The sequence below is a fragment of the Schistocerca cancellata genome, chromosome 3, assembly GCF_023864275.1.
Source record: "Schistocerca cancellata isolate TAMUIC-IGC-003103 chromosome 3, iqSchCanc2.1, whole genome shotgun sequence".
NCBI classification, from domain to species: Eukaryota; Metazoa; Arthropoda; class Insecta; order Orthoptera; family Acrididae; genus Schistocerca; species Schistocerca cancellata.
Window position 1 is genome coordinate 796,870,444 of NC_064628.1, and position 20,471 is coordinate 796,890,914.

At 41.5% G+C, this 20,471-nt stretch overlaps 1 protein-coding gene across 1 annotated transcript in view; it reads right to left on the minus strand.

Annotated features, from left to right (window-relative positions):
- LOC126175860 (proton channel OtopLc-like) overlaps nucleotides 1-20,471 on the minus strand; it is a 148,575-nt gene that overhangs the window by 91,563 nt on the left and 36,541 nt on the right. Inside the window, exon 4 of the mRNA XM_049922871.1 lies at nucleotides 6,561-6,759. Coding sequence (XP_049778828.1) covers nucleotides 6,561-6,759 — 199 coding nt within the window. The remainder of the gene's footprint in view (nucleotides 1-6,560; nucleotides 6,760-20,471) is intronic.

Consider the following 20,471-nt stretch of genomic DNA (forward strand, 5'->3'; position numbering starts at 1 on the left):
GTGCAGGTTAGTTAGTTAGTTACTTAGTTAGTTAGATGTTCGATTGATCAATAGCACGGAAAAACCGCTATGATGTGGAACGTATCAAATGCGCAAGAAATGCGCACAGGAAACAAGTTTTTTTTTTTTTGCATTATAGGCTTATACCTAAATATTTCTGTTATCTATACCATTCCCTTACATGGAACAAAATGCATATATTATATCTCCAGATAGACTCAGGGTACCCTCCGCCACACACCGTCAGGTGGCTTGCGGAGTATGGATGTAGATGTAGATGTAGATTTATTTACTCATATTCAAGAATTCATCTATGGTATAGAAGGGGTTGTCAAGGAGGTATGATTTCAATTTGTTTTGAAACTATTACTGCTGTCTGTCAGACATTTTATTTCATCTGGTAATTTATCAAAAAGTTTTGTAGCAGCATATTTTACCCATTTCTGTGCCAAAGATAGGTTAAGTAAAGGATAGTGTAGGTCTTTCCTTTTTCTGGTTTTGTAATCATGAATGTCGCTGTTGATTTTAAACTGGTGCATGTTGTTGAGAACAATTTCGTTACTGAGTAAATGTACTGTGAAGTAGTTGTAAGAATTCCTGACCTTTTAAACAGATGCCTACAAGATGTCCGACTATGAACCCCACACATTATTGTAACTACTTTCTTTTGAGCAGTGAATACTTTTTACCTAAGTGTTGAGTTGCCCCAGAATATTATTCCGTATGACATCGGAGGAGGAGCAGATAGAGATTCAGGGCACTCTCTTGGCCTAGGGGTGGGTAACTGCCCTTAAGGCGGAAGAATCAGCAATGATCAACGATATGAAGATGCAGAAGGCAATGGAAACCACTGCATTAAGCAGATGCGCAAAACTATAGACCTATCTCTCTGACGTCGATCTGTTGTAGAATTTTAGAACATGTCTTTTGCTCGAGTATCATGTCGTTTTTGGAAACTCAGAATCTACTATGTAGGAATCAACATGGATTCCGGAAACAGCGATCGTGTGAGACCCAACTCGCTTTATTTGTTCATGAGACCCAGAAAATATTAGATACAGGCTCCCAGGTAGATGCTATTTTTCTTGACTTCCGGAAGGCGTTCGATACAGTTCCGCACTGTCGCCTGATAAACAAAGTAAGAGCCTACGGAATATCAGACCAGCTGTGTGGCTGGATTGAAGAGTTTTTAGCAAACAGAACGCAGCATGTTGTTATCAACGGAGAGACGTCTACAGATGTTAAAGTAACCTCTGGTGTGCCACAGGGGAGTGTTATGGGACCATTGCTTTTCACAATATATATAAATGACCTAGTAGATAGTGTCGGAAGTTCCATGCGGCTTTTCGCGGATGATGCTGTAGTATACAGAGAAGTTGCAGCATTAGAAAATTGTAGCGAAATGCAGGAAGATCTGCAGCGGATAGGCACTTGGTGCAAGGAGTGGCAACTGACCCTTAACATAGACAAATGTAATGTATTGCGAATACATAGAAAGAGGGATCCTTTATTGTATGATTATATGATAGCGGAACAAACACTGGTAGCAGTTACTTCTGTAAAATATCTGGGAGTATGCGTGCGGAACGACTTGAAGTGGAATGATCATATAAAATTAATTGTTGGTAAGGCGGGTACCAGGTTGAGATTCATTGGGAGAGTCCTTAGAAAATGTAGTCCATCAACAAAGGAGGTGGCTTACAAAACACTCGTTCGACCTATACTTGAGTATTGCTCATCAGTGTGGGATCCGTACCAGATCGGGTTGACGGAGGAGATAGAGAAGATTCAAAGAAGAGCGGCGCGTTTCGTCACAGGGTTATTTGGTAACCGTGATAGCGTTACGGAGATGTTTAAGAAACTCAAGTGGCGGACTCTGCAAGAGAGGCGCTCTGCTTCGCGGTGTAGCTTGCTCGCCAGGTTTCGAGAGGGTGCGTTTCTGGATGAGGTATCGAATATATTGCTTCCCCCTACTTATACCTCCCGAGGAGATCACGAATGTAAAATTAGAGAGATTAGAGCGCGCACAGAGGCTTTCAGACAGTCGTTCTTCCCGCGAACCATACGCGACTGGAACAGGAAAGGGAGGTAATGACAGTGGCACGTCAAGTGCCCTCCGCCACACACCGTTGGGTGGCTTGCGGAGTATAAATGTAGATGTAGATGTAGACACGTAACGTGTATCCACAGGACATGTGACCTGTATTTGAAGAAGTGTCATGATGATCTCTCCATTGGCAAAAGATTCCGGAATAGTCCCCCATTCGGATCTCCAGGAGGGTACTGCCAAGGGGGAGGTTACCATGAGAAAAAGATTGAATAATCAACGAAAGGATAACGTTCTACGAGTCGGGGCGTGGAATGTCAGAAGCTTGAACGTGGTAGGGAAACTAGAAAATCTGAAAAGGGAAATGCAAAGGCTCAATCTACATATAGTAGAGGTCAGTGAAGTGAAGTGGAAGGAAGACAAGGATTTCTGGTCAGATGAGTATCGGGTAATATCAATAGCAGCAGAAAATCATATAAGAGGTGTAGGATTCGTTATGAATAGGAAGGTAGCGCAGAGGGTGTGTTACTGTGAACAGTTCAGTGATCGGGTTGTTCTAATCAGAATCGACAGCAGACCAACAACGACAACGATAGTTCAGCTATACATGCCGACGTTGCAAGCTGAAGATGAACAGATAAAAAAATGGCTCTGAGCACTATGGGACTCAACATCTTAGGTCATAAGTCCCCTAGAACGTAGAACTACTTAAACCTAACCAACCTAAGGACATCACACACACCCATGCCCGAGGCAGGATTCGAACCTGCGACCGTAGCAGTCCCGCAGTTCCGGACTGCAGCGCCAGAACCGCTAGACCACCGCGGCCGGCAGATGAACAGATAGAGAAAGTGTATGAGGATATTGAAAGGGTAATGCAGTATGTAAAGGGGGACGAAAATCTAATAGTCATGGGCGACTGGAATGCAGTTGTAGGGGAAGGAGTAGAAGAAAAGGTTACAGGAGAATATGGGCTTGGGACAAGGAATGAAAGAGGAGAAAGACTAATTGAGTTCTGTAACAAGTTTCAGCTAGTAATAGCGAATACCCTGTTCAAGAATCACAAGAGGAGGAGGTATACTTCGAAAAGGCCGGGAGATACGGGAAGATTTCAATTAGATTACATCATGCTCAGACAGAGATTCCAAAATCAGATACTGGATTGTAAGGCGTACCCAGGAGCAGATATAGACTCAGATCACAATATAGTAGTGATGAAGAGTAGGCTGAAGTTCAAGACATTAGTCAGGAAGAATCAATACGCAAAGAAGTGGGATACGGAAGTAATAAGGAATGACGAGATACGTTTGAAGTTCTCTAACGCTATAGATACAGCAATAAGGAATAGCGCAGTAGGCAGTACAGTTGAAGAGGAATGGACATCTCTAAAAAGGGCCATCACAGAAGTTGGGAAGGAAAACATAGGTACAAAGTTGGTAGCTGCGAAGAAATCATGGGTAATAGAAGAAATACTTCAGGTGATTGATGAAAGGAGGAACTACAAACATGTTCCGGGAAAATCAGGAATACAGAAATACAAGTCGCTGAGGAGTGAAATAAATAGGAAGTTATTGATTGGCAACTCCAAGTTGTCTTGTGCACTACGACCAGGTAACAGGTATACTTGAAAAAAGAGACAGCATTGGTCGTATATTTTTCTATTGCAAAATCGATTTTCTGTCACTGAGTGACCATCTTCAGTGCTATATTGTATAACAAATTGGGATGCACTGTTGTTACTAAGCTTACGGCAATCACATAGACTCTGCAGGAAAAATGTGAAGACATCGAAAAAGATATGATTGTCGGAAGGACAGACTCAGCATACAGGAAAGTCAAAACAACCTTTGGTGACATTAAAAGCAACGGTGGTAACATTAAGAGTGCAACGGGAATTCCACTGTTAAATGCAGAGGAGGTAGCAGATAGGTGGAAAGAATACACTGAAAGCCTCTATGAGGGTGAAGATTTATCTGATGTGATAGAAGAATAAACAGGAGTCGATTTAGAAGAGATAGGGAATCCAGTATTAGAATCGGAATTTAAAAGAGCTTTGGAGGACTTACGGTTAAATAAGGCAGAAGGGATATATAACATTCCATCAGAATTTCTAAAATCATTGGGGGAAGTGACAACAAAACGACTATTCACGTTGGTGTGTAGAATATATGAGTCTGGCGATATACCATCTGACTTTCGGAAAAGCATCATCCACACAATTCCGAAGACGGCAAGAGCTGACAAGTGCGAAAATTATCGCACAATCAGCTTAACAGCTCATGCATCGAAGCTGCTTACAAGAATAATATACAGAAGAATGGAAAAGAAAATTGAGAATGCGCTAGGTGACGATCAGTTTGGCTTTAGGAAAAGTAAAGGGGCGAGAGAGGCAATTCTGACGTTACGGCTAATAATGGAAGCACGGCTAAAGAAAAATCAAGACACTTTCATAGGATTTGTCGACTTGGGAAAAGCGTTCGACAATATAAAATGGTGCAAGCTGTTCGAGATTCTGAAAAAAGCAGGGGTAAGCTATAGGGAGAGACGGATCATATACAATATGTACAACAACCAAGAGGGAATAATAAGAGTGGACGATCAAGAACGATGTGCTCGTATTAAGAAGGGTGTAAGACAAGGCTGTAACCTTTCGCCCCTACTCTTCAATCTGTACATCGAGGAAGCAATGATGGAAATAAAAGAAAGGTTCAGGAGTGGAATTAAAATACAAGGTGAAAGGATATCAATGATACGATTCGCTGATGACATTGCTATCCTGAGTGAAAGTGAAGAAGAATTAAATGATCTACTGAACGGAATGAACAGTCTAATGAGTACACAGCATGGTTTGAGAGTAAATCGGAGAAAGACGAAGGTAATGAGAAGTAGTAGAAATGAGAACAGCGAGAAACTTAACATCAGGACTGATGGTCACGAAGTCAATGAAGGTAAGGAATTCTGCTACCTAGGCAGTAAAATAACCAATGATGGACCGAGCAAGGAGGACATCAAAAGCAGACTCGCTATGGCGAAAAAAGCATTTCTGGCTAAGAGAAGTCTACTAGTATCAAATACTGGCCTTAAATTGAGGAAGAAATTTCTGAGGATGTACGTCTGGAGTACAGCATTGTATGGTAGTGAAACATGGACTGTGGGAAAACCGAAACAGAAGAGAATCGAAGCATTTGAGATGTGGTGCTATAGACGAATGTTGAAAATTAGGTGGACTGATAAGGTAAGGAATGAGGAGGTTCTACGCCGAATCGGAGAGGAAAGGAATATGTGGAAAACATTGATAAGGAGAAGGGACAGGATGATAGGACATCTACTAAGACATGAGGGAATGACTTCTATGGTACTAGAGGGAGCTGTAGAGGGCAAAAACTGTAGAGGAAGACAGAGATTGGAATACGTCAAGCAAATAATTGAGGACGTAGGTTGCAAGTGCTACTCTGAGATGAAGAGGTTAGCACAGGAAAGGAATTCCTGGCGGGCCGCATCAAACCAGTCAGTAGACTGATGACAAAAAAAAATGACATCAGAGAGTGGAAGTATGCAAAGTACGTTAGCTTACTAATTTCTACATCCTCAGAATTGGCAGTTATTCTGATTGAAAAAGTTGCTGAACCTAGTCGTTTTAGGAGATCCAAAATATTACTTTTCCAATTAAGATTCTGATCTATATGTACACTCAAAAACCTAGTATGCTCTACCCTGGCTACTGACATCTTTTGATGTGTTATGTTTATTGAAGGAATTATACTTTTTGCAGCAGAAAATTGGATGTACTGTGTTTTTTGAAAGGTCAGAGCAAGCCCATTCTCAGAAAACCAATTAATGATTTTTCCAAAGACCTTATTTGTATCATTTTCTATCGGACTTTCTTTTACTGGATTAATAATTATGCTTGTATCATCAGCGTCAGTTACGCCTGTATCATCAGTGTCAGTTCAACATCTTGTTTCACATAAGAAGGGAGGTCATTCACATATTTCAAGAACAGGAGGGGACCCATGATCGAACCTTGTGCAGCACCTAATGTAATTTCACCCCAGTTAGATGAAGTGGCAAACTCCTTTCAATCACTTGAAGCATATAAAGAGACTTTTTGCTTCCTGTTCTGTAGATATGTCTTGAACCACTCATATGCTGTTCCCTGACTAAGAGCTTTTGAGAGCTTAAGCTACAGACAAACAGCTCCCATTCACAGGCACTAAGAAGTGGAGAGAGGCTAGGTGCCGATCCGCTTGTAAGCAGTAAGACCAAAAGAGAGATTAACTGCTTATTGACGGTGCCCATGTCGAGGGAGGCAGTAAGAGCTGTAGGGACGTTAGGTTGCTGACCACGGTATCCTTGCGCAGCTAGGCACTAAGAACCATGGAGAGGCTACGCTACTAAACAATGGTGCCCATGTACAGCTAGACGGTAAGAGCCATACAGAGATTAGGATACTGATTGATGGTGCTAGTGTGCAGGCAGGCAGTAAGAGCTGCAGAGAGGTTAGGCTACTGACCGACGGCGCCCATGCGCAGGTAGAAGCTGCCGTAGCGGGAGCGCGGCGCCGACGCGGTGGCGGAGATCTTGCGGCGGCGGCCGCCGCTCTCGGCCTGGTGGCTCTGGACCACCGAGTCGAGGGCCCGCTCCTTGAGCAGGCAGCAGTACAGCAGCAGCAGGAACAGCATGCTGCCCGCGTACAGGAACACGTAGAAGCCCTGCCGACACACCGACACGCAACATCTTCAGCCAGCAGTCTGTAGGAGTAATGCGTGATACTGATTCAATCTTCAGTGGAGCGTCATGTGACCACCAGCTGCCCCATCAACTGTATGCAAAAGTCCTCTGAAGGCTGGCATCTCGCTGTTGAATTAGACATCCATGCAGTTGCGAGATGAGTGGCTGCCAGTGAAGATCGAAAAACTGTTGCTGGTGAAGCCAGCTACCGTTCACTTCACCATGGTGAAGGTAACCCTGACCCGCCTCCAAATTGGACACAGACCCTAATGCAACGCTTCGTAGGCTGCCCAACCCATCCAAGTCTGTGATACCTGCGACTGACAAATCGTTATACACCGCATATTTATGTTTTGGTGAGAGGTCAGAATCTCATTTAAGTTGGTACATGTTATCTATTTTTGTTGATAATGGAATGAGTGAGGTATAAGTTTACAATTTCGGACAGTGTCTAGACTCCAGCTTAAGGTAGTGCTCTTCTTGGCATCTTTGGTCGACAGTCACTTATTGCCGTTTCTGGGGTTACAGCAGCAGATATGGTCACTAATGTTAAGGATTCAGCCTCCATGACAGGTATTACCAATGATTTTCACTCGTGCTGTCGAAACGTTGGCAAAACGACTATGAACGACTGTGAGTCGAAAATACCGAGACGAGCAACAACGGGGAACACCCTATGATGAGCCCACGAAAGCCTAATCAGTTTTATACTAAGGTGATTGTTTATTATAGTGTATTCATTCTTCTACAGTCTGGGGATTGGCGATTTATCTGCTGTGTTATTTTACACCATTCTAGTGAATTTATCTTTTTTATAGAATATTTTAATACAGCAAACGCGAGTTTAGTGTGTGTGTGTGTGTGTGTGTGTGTGTGTGTGGGTGGGTGTGTAGTTTTTAGGGAATTTATATTTTAGCCCTTGTTGAACTTTATCATTCTTCCACTTTTAACCACAAACGTGTCGTAAAAACTCTATGGGCTCTAAAGTTATGTCATGGGTCCAACCAATATACCATATACCATTTCGATTTAGGTTCCATTTTAGAAATAATGCTCAACATTACGAATATTTACTGGAAGTCAGAACTATCTCTTATTCTCAGTGACGTACCAGGTTGTGTGTGTGTGTGGGGGGGGGGGGGGTTTATTCTGCGAACCTACCCCACCAAACCTTATACGACATTAATAACTTATTTCTTGAATACTTTAAAAATAATTTCGAAGTATCTGAGGTATCGTAGTCGAAATACGATGTCAAAAAATCTAGATACATGTAACTTGTTTCATCTAAATGAGAATGTTTTAGTTAGTAGTAAGTAATTAGAACATGCATCGATTTATTTGAAGACAATTTGCCTGTCAAAATCCGATTAAAAAAAAAATGGTTCAAATGGCTCTGAGCCCTATGGGACTTAACATCTGAGGTCATCGGTCCCCTAGAACGTAGAACTACTTAAACCTAACTAACCTAAGGACATCACACACATCCATGCCCGAGGCAGGATTCGAACCTGTGACCGTAACAGTCACGCGGTTCCGAACTGTAGCGCCTAGAACCGCTCAGCCACCGCGGCAGGCAAATGACGTACACTTTCTGATTGTTATTCACTATTTTAAAGTCATGTCATACACAATATGGAGCCTTGTTTCTGCAACCTTGGGCAAAACTTATTGGGTGAGGTAAGTATATTCACAGGAGTTGAGAATATGAGAAACTGCTGATTGGTGATCACACTGTATGCCAAAAAGGAATCATATGGAAATATCTCTGGGGAGTAGAGACGGTTAGATGACGCTGACCGTCCTCAGGAATATGGTAGGCTTTCGCATAGTCCTAACACTTACGTATATCTCAGCGGGACTGGTTCTGCTTTTTATGTAGGTTAAAAGAGGGGGGTGGAGGGCACTCTTCTGGAAAAGGTAATGTAGAGTTTGACTATGCTATGGAGTTACCAAGTAGGTAGTGTAGTAAAATGTAACCAAAGGATAAAATTATCATCTAGAGATCACACCGACTTTATTAATACAATGCCGCTGTAACTTTTCATTCAGGACGAAAACTGAACTCTGTCGTACAGCGACAAGAACTGTCGCCCCTAGATGGATGCCACAGTATGCTTCCGGTGACGGGCAGCCTCACACAACCAGCATCGAGTTGTGAAACTGTTCACAAGAACACTGAGATCTTCTGCAGGTACATTGTCTCTACATTTTTGCAATGTTAGATGCATTTCTCGAATGTGTTGAAGTGGCGACATCGTCTAAATTTCCGAACTGTCAACGTTGGTTCTCGAGCGCTCCGGCTAATAAACAGGCATATTTCTCGTTATCCCCCTCCACCCCCCCTCACCCTAGCTTCAGCAGAATAGTTTTATGAGGATCGTCGTTATCATCTATGAAATTGGTGACTAGGGCCAATGTGCAACGGTAACTCCGGACATATCGTTTCACTATATCGAAGAAATATCTCCAAGCGACCTTTTTACAACGATTTGTTTTCGCAATGAGCACTAGAGAATCTGCCTCTCCAGGCACCCTGACCACAACGTATGTGACACTTGAATATGTGTTCTCAGCAAGCCAATATGACCAAATAAGAATGGACACCCAAGAAAAAAATTATCAGATTAAAAATGTCTTAAAGTAAGGATGCACTGTTCCTCTGCTAGTTCAAAATGGTTCAAATGGCTCTGAGCACTACGGGACTTAACATCTGAGGTCATCAATCCCCTAGAAATTAGAACAACTTAAACCTAAGGACATCACACACATCCAAGCCCGAGGCAGTATTCGAACCAGCGACCGTAGCGGTCGCGCGGCTCCGGGCTGAGGCGTCTAGAACCGCTAGGCCACACCGGCCGGCCGCTCTCCTAGGATTTGAACTGTCCATGATGAAGTAATGTTGCAGGTGGAGAATTAACATTCATGGTGGAAGGATATTGATTATAAGATTTTCTAATGGCATTGCTATCATCAGTGAAAGTGAGGAAGACTTATAGGATCAGTATGTGAGATGAGTAGTATAATCACACAAAATGTGGACTGAGAGAAAACCTCAGAAAAACGAAAGTAATGAAGATTACCAGAGATGAGATTAGTGATAAATTAAATTGGGGACGAAGTAATAGAAAAGGTGAAGGAATTTTGTTACCGTGGGAGCAAAGTAATGCGTAGAAGAAAGAGCCTGGAAATATCCAACAAATAATTGACGATATTTGGTGTTATGTGCTAGGTACTTTGAATCTCTCTGAACCGATTTTCGCCCAAAAGATTGGAATCGTGATACTAAGGAAGTCAATGTAATCTAGTTCGGTGGATATTGTGACTGAGCGCCTAGAATATCTACGAGCTTTGTGACCTCAAAAATCTTCTATGGGAAACTGAGCTCTCTTTTGAAGCAAGACTTACAGGTGTGACAATCCTACCCGCATTCCCCATTTGGCCACTGCACCGACCTTGTTGGATTATTGTACAGCTTCCGGATCCTGCAAGGTAATAGGAACAGCTTTTCCTGTGATGACAGCTGGTTTTTCAGACCTGAATAAATGTGTTTCAGTTCCTTTTCGCAGCAAATACTAGCGTAACACTAAAATTTACTGCTTTACCAGAGCGTCTAACTTACAGAAATAAATCGAGACCCATCAAGGTGACAAATGTCTATGGAAACAGAAAGCGAAATACGTAGTGTTTTGAATAATGCGAAGTTGAACACCTCTCCTCCTGCAGAAAACTAAATTTCCCCATCAACTATAACCTACTGTAGTGTAATAAATATGTAATGTACTGAATCGACTGTGAGAAAGCTAAGTGGAAAAGACATTATCTGAGAGACTCTATGTTAATTATATCGTTGACTCGGAATATTACTCTCTCTGTGGTTTACTCGTAACTAAGGGTAACTAGAGTTTTCTGTTCGCTTCTTTTGATGTTATGTGGAGGATTGTACAAGAGACACAATAAACCGTTATTATTTCATGAGAACAAAGGTGAGCGTCACGTCCTTTATTAGTATTTTTGGAGGTATTGAAATAGCAGAATTGTTTCAGATTGAATGCGACGTGTACGGGAAGAGACGTGGACAACAGCACTCGCACCTGCAATCTCATGTATGAATAGTTGCTAAAAATATCCAGCCCTCGCTCCCAAGACTCTTCATCCGCTCAACAAACAGTAATTCTTTTAACAGCACTATCAGAGACAATTTTATCACGTTGTTACGACCTTTTACTGCGAGCATAATACATCGACAACAGACAAACAAAAAACAAACACATAAAAGAATCTACCACACTACAACGTGCTTTATGTTCCGAGATCCTGGTTTTAATAGCTTTTCCTACAACAAAAACTTTCCACAGGTACATGTTACACGGCATATTCCCAAAGTCCTGGACAGTGCAAATGGTCCTCACTGGTCTGAGGTAGTCCCTGAGCATCTTCATCGATTCATGTAATATCTTTACGCCGTTCTTATCTAATATTCTGTCATTCAACCTACAGATTTACGACGGTACAAGTTTTCACGACTCTCTTTTCTAATCGTCTATGACTTTGCTCGATGTTAGTTTGGATAGCAATATTATTATTGTTGTTCCTTAGATCGGGTCGAGATTCTGGGAGCCACTCTTTGCGATGGACTATCGATCATGCCTCTGGTCTGACTCATACAAAGATTAGAGAGTTTGAGTTAAGATTGATTCAGCTATCTCAGCTTTTTTCTCATGTAATGGTTCAGGTTACTCTAAGGTGTAATGTCTTTGACAAATAATCAAAACTTTCTGGCCCTTGTGTTCGAACCAAATCGCTGCTTAATTTTAGTAATATCAGTAATGGCTGCCGAAGACTTCCGCCTTAATGGAGTCACCCTCATTCTGCCAGTGGCTTTGTCAAAGGGAGCACAGGAAAGGACATACATTTAGAACACCCTCTCGCGTGTGTGGTGGGAAATTTCTCCTAAAAACGGAAGAAACAGATATTATCAGCGGTTGAGAATGCATGAGGCAATGGGAGTCACTGCACTGAAGATACACGATTAGTATCAGGAAAGGAGGAAGTTTAGGTTTCAACGCCCGTCGATATTGGGGCCATTAGAGGCGGTGCACTGTGTGTCCATAGGACATGTGACCCGTAATTGGAATATTGTTATGATGATCACTCAATTGCTAAAAAAATCCTGATTAGTTTACCATTCTGTTGCGAGGGAGCATACCTTCAAAAAGGAGATAACCGTGAGAGAAGGACTGAGTAACCAACGAAAGGGTGACATTTCATGAGTGGTCGTGGAATGTCAGAAGTTTGAACATGTTAGAAACGCTAGACAATCTGAAAATGGAGATGCAAAGGCTCAGTCTAGATTCTGTGAGTGTCAATTATGTGAAATGGAAAGAAGATGGAGAATTCTAGTCAGATTAATATACCATAATATCAACAGCAACAGAAAATGGTATAACTGAAATAGGATTTGTTATGAGTAGGAAGGTAAGGCATAGAGAGAGTTACTGTGAGCAGTTCAGTGATAGGATTGTTCTCAATAGAATCGACAGCAAACTAACGTTAACAACAATCGTTCACATACACATGCTGACGTCACAAAAAGAAGACGTAGAGGAAGTATAGGAAGTATAGGAGAATACTGAGCGGGTAATGCAGTGTGTAAACGGAGATCATAACCTAATATCATGGTGGTCTGGAACATTTTAGTACGGAAAGGAACAGAAGAAAGTATTAAAGGACTGTAGGTGCCCCGTAACAGGAATAACGGAGAATGACAGACGAGAAAGATTACCACAGTTCTTCAAATAATTCCAGCAAGTAATCCGCAATATTAAAAAATCACAAGAATAGGAGTCATAATTGGAAATGACCTGGAGACTTAGCAAAATTCCAACTGTATGGAATCATGGTGAGACAGAGATTCCGAAATCGGGCAGTCGATTATAAAGCATACCCAGGAGCAAAAGTAGACTCGGATCACAATTTAGTAACGACGAAAATTAGACGAAAATTTTAGGGAATCGCCGGGAAGAATTAGTGTGGAAGGAAGTGGGATACTGAAGAACTGAGAAATAATGAAAGACCTGTGAAGTTCTTTAAGGAGGTAGTTGTTGTTGTTGTGGTCTTCAGTCCTGAGACTGGTTTGAAGCAGCTCTCCATGCTACCCTGTCCTGTACAAGTTTCTTCATCTCCCAGTACCTACTGCAACCTACATCCTTCTGAATCTGCTTATTGTATTCATCTCTTGGTCTCCCTCTACGATTTTTACCCTCCACGCTGCCCTCCAATGCTAAATTTGTGATCCCTTGATGCCTCCGAACATGTCCTACCAACCGGTCACTTATTCTCGTCAAGTTGTGCCACAAACTCCTCTTCTACCCAATTCTATTCAGTACCTCCTCATTAGTTATGTGATACACCCATCTAATCTTCAGCATTCTCCCGTAGCACCACATTTCGAAAGCTTCTATTCTCTTCATGTCCAAACTATTTATTGTCCATGTTTCACTTCCATACATGGCCACACTCCACACAAATACTTTCAGAAACGACTTCCTGACACTTAAATCTATGCTCGATGTTAACAAATTTCTCTTCTTCAGAAACGCTTTCCTTGCCATTGCCAGTCTACATTTTATATCTTCTCTACTTCGACCATCATCAGTTATTTTGCTCCCCAAATAGCAAAACTCCTTTACTACTTTAAGTGTCTCATTTCCTAATCTAATTCCCTCAGCATCACCCGACTTAATTCGACTACATTCCATTATCCTCGTTTTGCTTTTGTTGATGCTCATCTTGTATCCTCCTTTAAAGACACTGTCCATTCCGTTCAACTGCTCTTCCAAGTCCTTTGCTGTCTCTGACAGAATTACAATGTCATCGGCGAACCTGGAAGTTTTTATTTCTTCTCTATGGATTTTAATACCTACTCTGAATTTTTCTTTTGTTTCCTTTACTGCTTGCTCAATATACAGATTGAATAACATTGGGGAGAGGCTACAACCCTGTCTCACTCCCTTCCCAACCACTGCTTCCCTTTCATTCCCCTTGACTCTTATAACTGCCATCTGGTTTCTGTACAAATTGTAAACAGTCTTTCGCTCCTTGTAGTTTACCCCTGCCACCTTTAGAATTTGAAAGAGCGTATTCCAGTCAACATTGTCAAAAGCTTTCTCTAAGTCTACAAAGCTAGAAACGTAGGTTTACCTTTCCTTAATCTTTCTTCTAAGGTAAGTCGTAAGGTCAGTATTGCCTCACGTGTTCCAATAGTTCCGTAGAATCGAAACTGATCTTCGCCGAGGTCGGCTTCTACCAGTTTTTCCATTCGTCTGTAAAGAATTCGCGTTAGTATTTTGCAGCTGTGACTTATTAAACTGATTGTTCGGTAATTTTCACATCTGTCAACACCTGCTTTCTTTGGGATTGGAATTATTATATTCTTCTTGAAATCTGAGGGTACTTCGCCTGTCTGATACATCTTGCTCACCAGATGGTAGAGTTTTGTCAGGACTGGCTCTCCCAAGGCCGTCAGTAGTTCTAATGGAATGTTGTCTACTCCCGGGGGTCTTGTTTCGGCTCAGGTCTTTCAGTGCTCTGTCAAACTCTTCACGCAGTATCGTATCTCCTATTTCATCTTCATCTACATTCTCTTCCATTTCTATAATATTGTCCTCAAGTACATCGCCCCTGTATAGACCCTCTATATAGTCCTTCAACCTTTCTGCTTTCCCTTCTTTAGTTAGGACTGGGTTTCCATCTGAGTCCTTGATATTCATACAAGTGGTTCTCTTTTCTCCAAAGGTCTCTTTAATTTTCCTGTAGGCAGTATCTATCTTACCGCTAGCGAGATAAGCCTCTACGTCCTTACATTTGTCCTCTAGCCATCCCTGCTTAGCCATTTTGCACTTCCTGTCGATCTCATTTTTGAGACGTTTGTATTCCTTTTTGCCTGCTTCATTTACTGCGTTTTTATGTTTTCTCCTTTCATCAATTAAATTCCATAGTTCTTCTGTTACCCAAGGATTTCTACTAGCCCTCGTCTTTTTACCTACTTGATCCTCTGCTTTCTTCACTACTTCATCCCTCAGAGCTACCCATTCTTCTTCTGCTGTACTTCTTTCCCCAACTGCTGTCAATTGTTCCCTTATGCTCTCCCTGAATCTCTTTACAACCTCTGGTTTAGTCAGTTTATCCAGGTCCCATCTCCTTAAATTCCCACCTTTTTGCAGTTTCTTCAATTTTAATCTGCAGTTCAGCATGTGGTCAGAGTCCACATCTGCCCCTGGAAATGTCTTACAATTTAAAACCTGGTTCCTAAATCTCTGTCTTACCATTATATAATCTATGTGTATCTCCGGGATTCTTCCATATATACAACCTTCTTTTATGATTCTTGAAACAAGTGTTAGCTGTGATTAAGTTATGCTCTGTGCAAAATTCTAACAGACGGCTTCCTCTTTCATTTCTTACCCCCAATCCATATTCACCTACTATGTTTCCTTCTCTGCCTTTTCCTACACTCGAATTCCAGTCACCCATGACTATTAAATTTTCGTCTCCCTTCACTATCTGAATAATTTCTTTTATCTCATCATACATTTCATCAATTTCTTCATCATCTGCAGAGCTAGTTGACATATAAACTTGTACTACTGTAGTAGGCGTGGGCTTCGTGTCTATCTTGGCCACAATAATGCGTTCACTATGCTGTTTGTAGTAGCTTACCTGCACTCCTATTTTTTTATTCATTATTAAACCTACTCCTGCATTACCCCTACTTGATTTTGTATTTATAACCCTGCATTCACCTGACCACAAGTCTTGTTCCTCCTGCCACCGAACTTCACTAATTCCCACTATATCTAACTTTAAGCTATCCATTTCCCGTTTTAAATTTTCTAACCTACCTGCTCGATTAAGGGATCTGACATTCCACGCTCCGATCCGTAGAACGCCAGTTTTCTTTCTCCTGATAACAACGTTCTCTTGTGTAGTTCCCGCCCGGAGATCCGAATGGGGGACTATTTTACCTCCGGAATATTTTACCCAAGAGGACGCCATCATCATTTAACTATACAGTAAAGCTGCATGCCCTCGGGAAAAATTACGGCTGTAGTTTCCCCTTGCTTTCAGCTGTTCGCGGTACCAGCACAGCAAGGCCGTTTTGGTTATTGTTACAAGGCCAGATCAAGTAGATACTGCGATAATGAACTCTACTATAGGTAGTTCAGTAGAAGAGACGAGGGTGATGAAGACTAGAAGAAACATGTTTAGCGATAAACTCAAGATTTAAATTGAGGAGCACGAAGCAGACAAAGTTTGGGGATTCTGCTACCTTGGAAACAAAACAACATATAACGGACAAAGCAAGGAGGACATAAAAAGTAGCCTAACACAGACAAAGAGGGCATTCCTGAGCAAGAGAAGCCTATCAGCATAAAAAATAGGGCTTAATTTGAAGAACAAACTTCTATAATGTATATTGGGAGCACCATATTCTATGGAAGTTTAACGTGGACTATGGGAAAATTGGAAAATTAGAGAATCGAAGCTTTAGACATGTGATTCTATAGAAGGATTGTGAAAATTAGGTGCACTAGTGAGATAGGAAATGTAGAGGTTCTCTTCAGAATCGGCGAAGAACAGGAACATATGGGAAACAGTGACAAGAGGAAGAGACAAGATGATAGAACATGGGTTAAGACATTAGGGAATAAGTTGCATGCTACTAGAGACAGCTATGAGGGATGGAAACGCTAGGTGAAGACAGAGGCTGGAATACATCCAAAAATAATAGAGGACAGAGTGTGACGTAAGTGCTACTCTGAGACGATGTGGTTGGCACAAGGAAGGAATTTGTGGCGGGCTGGGCCGAATCAAACCAGTCGGAAGGCTGAGGATTAGAAAAAATTGGGAATAACATGTCCCCGACGTGGATCTGTTGGTGACTCTCTTCTCCTTTGAGATTAAATGTTGTGGTCAAGGATGTTCAGGTGTTTGAGGTAGGCCTCACTACGATTCCACACACCAGAGATGTCGACCGCGTATCTGTACCGCACTGTAGCTTGGAAGTTTTCTACTCCAGAGCTTTTCCAATTTGAAAGGCAATATTCAGGGTGACTTATCCATGCGTATTGAAACGTCGGCTGCGGCAAATACACATAATCTGCTGTCCTGTTTCACTTTTCTCGCTTCTTTTGCCAACACTTTACGTCAGAGATTCCCGTTCATAGAAATGATTCTCGGTAGTCTCCTATTACCGGAACGGGCAACAGCGAATGCATGTTGAAACAAACAGCCATGCAGGAGACCTCCTGGTTCATTTAGTAATACGCGGCCGAAAGGCAAGAGTCAAAATATGCCACATTTCCTCCATGAGATGAAGAGACCGTATATTACTATCGCCGGGAGACCCAGTCACGGGTCATTCAGTCAGTTACTTAAGTCTTTCTATTTGACACCAGTTCGATGTTGTAATATGATTATTTCGTGTATGAATTAGTTCTTTTTATATTCTTCCGGCTTGTCATGTGTGTGCTACAGAAAAACTGTAGCAGCTCCGTAAATACTGATTTCTGTGAAAAGTGGTACATAACTTTTCGAATCCATTCGCTGTTATCTGCTTGTCGTTTGATTTTCGGTACACTTCGAATAGGCACACTACTAAGTTGTGTATACACTTTTTTGTGCCATAGTTGCTTACAAGTGAGTAATGGAAACAATACTTCATGATGCAGCTTTTCCGCAGCCTAACCAGACAGGTAGATAAACTTGCAGATATTCTTACTCGTGAAGGGCTTCGTGTTAACGATAATCATGAATGTCAGCATTTTGTGTGAGAGTAAGTAGTGCACATCACGCAACGATGCTGATGTGGCAGCAATTTTCATGCTGACAGCGTTAGATGAGGTATAGCAGTGGCTATGTGGAGCATTCTTATCTGTGAAGAATTTAGTTAGGTGCATCTATCTGAAATACTAATGTTACTACACGTCTCAGTTGTTGATAACTAGTACTTGTCAGAAGTGAGGATACTCACAGATGGCTGCTTACTGCGATAAGACTGGCACGCCAACAGTATGAATTTCTCTCCCATTCGTGTGACGCGGGTGGAGACAAACTGCTTCATCCTGTTCCAAGATAGCCGCCGAGTAAGTGACGCCAAAAACCATTTCCAGAAAGTTAAGGATTTAGACAGGAATATAATTTAGTTTAACGCCGACAACAAATTAAATACATGCATTAGTGTATCATTTAGTCTTGCCGTTAAAGGTTTGACTTTTCTTTGCGTATTTTTTCAGAAAACACGAAAAGATCGTAACTTCGCGAAGTCGCGCTTAGGCTTAAATTTTGTAAACGTGTTTGTTTCTTGTTTCACGGTAATTTAACTAATTTCTCGGTAACAAATAAGTAAACTACCGTGAATAGCGTATAACTTCATTGTTTTAATACAGATTTCAGAAAAACAGCGTAACTTTATATCAGAAACTTGCTTATATACATTTGTTTATAGGCCTAATTCTCGTAACGTTTTTGGAGAATCAAAGTTAAAGTATCTCGTTTAATTGTCCTTTTTTTCATTCCATCGAGTGAAATATAAAATAAATAGCGTATACCTTCATTGTTTTAATACAGATCTCAGAAAAACAGCGGAATTTTAAATCAGAAACTTGCTTATATACATTTGTGAATAGGCTTAATTCTTGTAACGTCTTTTTTGATTTTCGGTAATTTAATTGATTTATTCTAGCTAAAGTATTATTTTTGCCATGAGTGCGAAGTGCCTGATTTGCCGTAGAATTGTTAGTTCCGGGATTTGGTGTGAATGATGCAGTAGTTTTTTTCACTGGGGAGACTGCAGTGGCGTGGGTGTCGGGAAAGTGGATCAGGCTCATCAGTGGTTATGTAGGATTTGCAGCAGAGATAGGAAGATAGTGGAACAGGAGGGGAAAATTGCTGCCCTTCAGGCTGAGCTAGATCAGGCTAGGGAAGATCTGGACAGGTTAAGGAGGGAGAAGGGCAAAGAGAGGTGGGAAGTGGCAACAGGTAGCAGAAGGAACAAGCCTAGAACTAAGTCTGACAGTTTTGTGGTGAATGTCAAAAATAAGTTTGACCTGTTGCTTCAGTTGGAAACTGATGAGCCTCAAGCAGAGGTAGGTGTAGACAGGACACAACAAACTTTCAATAGGAAATTGAAAAAGAATGTAGGAAAGCCATCGAAAAGGAAGAAAGTTTTGTTGTTAGGCAGTTCTCATGCCAGAGGTGTAGGCCAACTTCTGCAGGAGGAATTAGGACCAGAATACCAGGTCACAATTTTTTTCAAACCAAGTGCTAGTCTGGATCAGGTGACAGAGGCTTTAGGTTCACTCTGTAAAGGATTTACCAGGGAAGACACCGTGGTTATTGTGGGAGGGCCAGGGAACAGCATCGACAGAGTTCCTGGGTACAGTATAGAGTGTAACCTGGTAAAGATTGCGTCGGCATCGAGACACACCAATGTTGAATTTGTATCTGTCCTGAGACGCCATGACCGGCCTCATTTGAACTCTTCTGTTGGGAGAGTTAATTTGGAGTTGGAACAGCTGCTTGGATCGGGTGTGGGGGCTCATATTGGTGTGGTTCCTGTTGATTCTCTCAGTAGGTGGGACTATACCAGGCACGGCCTACATCTCAACAGGAAAGGGAAGGGGAAACCGGCTGGGGTAATAGCAGGAAATTTAAGGGGGGGAGGCACTGCCATGAATGGTAAAATACCAGTGGTTACAGGTGTTGGAGCAGCACCTTTTTTAGGATAGGTAAGACAGAAAGATGTCAAGTTCTACGAGAGGTCAGGATTGAAACAAATCTTCAGTTTAGGAAAGAAATTAAACAGCACAATTCTAGCAGATTGGATCACCAATCACAGCTGTCAATTATAAATTTTCACCAATCACCAGAAATTTTATCTCCACCAAGTTGTATCTCAGTCCTAGGTAATTGCATTGCTGAATTAAAGTCACCCAACCCAGTTGACATAATCTACCTCTCTGAACACCATGTGACCACTGGTATAGCAACTAGGCCTAAGCACAATGAGAAACTCAGACAGGAGAGTACTGCAAATGTTAGAATAAGGAAAGGTTCTCATAAAAGTATAATTAAAAATAATGTAAGTATATTTCATCAAAATATTGGGAGTTTAAAGAATAAAATAGATGAGCTTCTGGTTTGTTTAGAAGATTTAGAAGCTGAGGATGAAATAGATATACTATGCCTGTCTGAGCATCACATTGTTACTGATATGGATAAGGTAAATGTAAGTGGATATAAGCTCTCTGCACATGTAATGAGAGAAAATATGGAGAAAGGAGGAGTTGCCATATATGTCAAAAGTTATCATTGTGCACAAAGTATAGAAACAAAAAAGTTTTGTGTAGAGAAACATATAGAAGCATGTGCCTGTGAGCTTAAATTAAATAAAGGCACATTTATAATTGTACCTGTATATAGGTCCCCATCAGGAAATTTTCATCTATTTCTGAGAAATTTGGACTCCTTGTTGTGCTATCTGTCAGACAGGGGGAAGCAAATTATTATTTGTGGGGACTTCAATGTAGATTCTCTGAAAGAGGGTAATAGGAAAAATGACCTTGAAGTATTACTCGGTTCTTTCAATTTGACACCCGTTATTGATTTTCCTACTCGGGTGGTAAAGGAT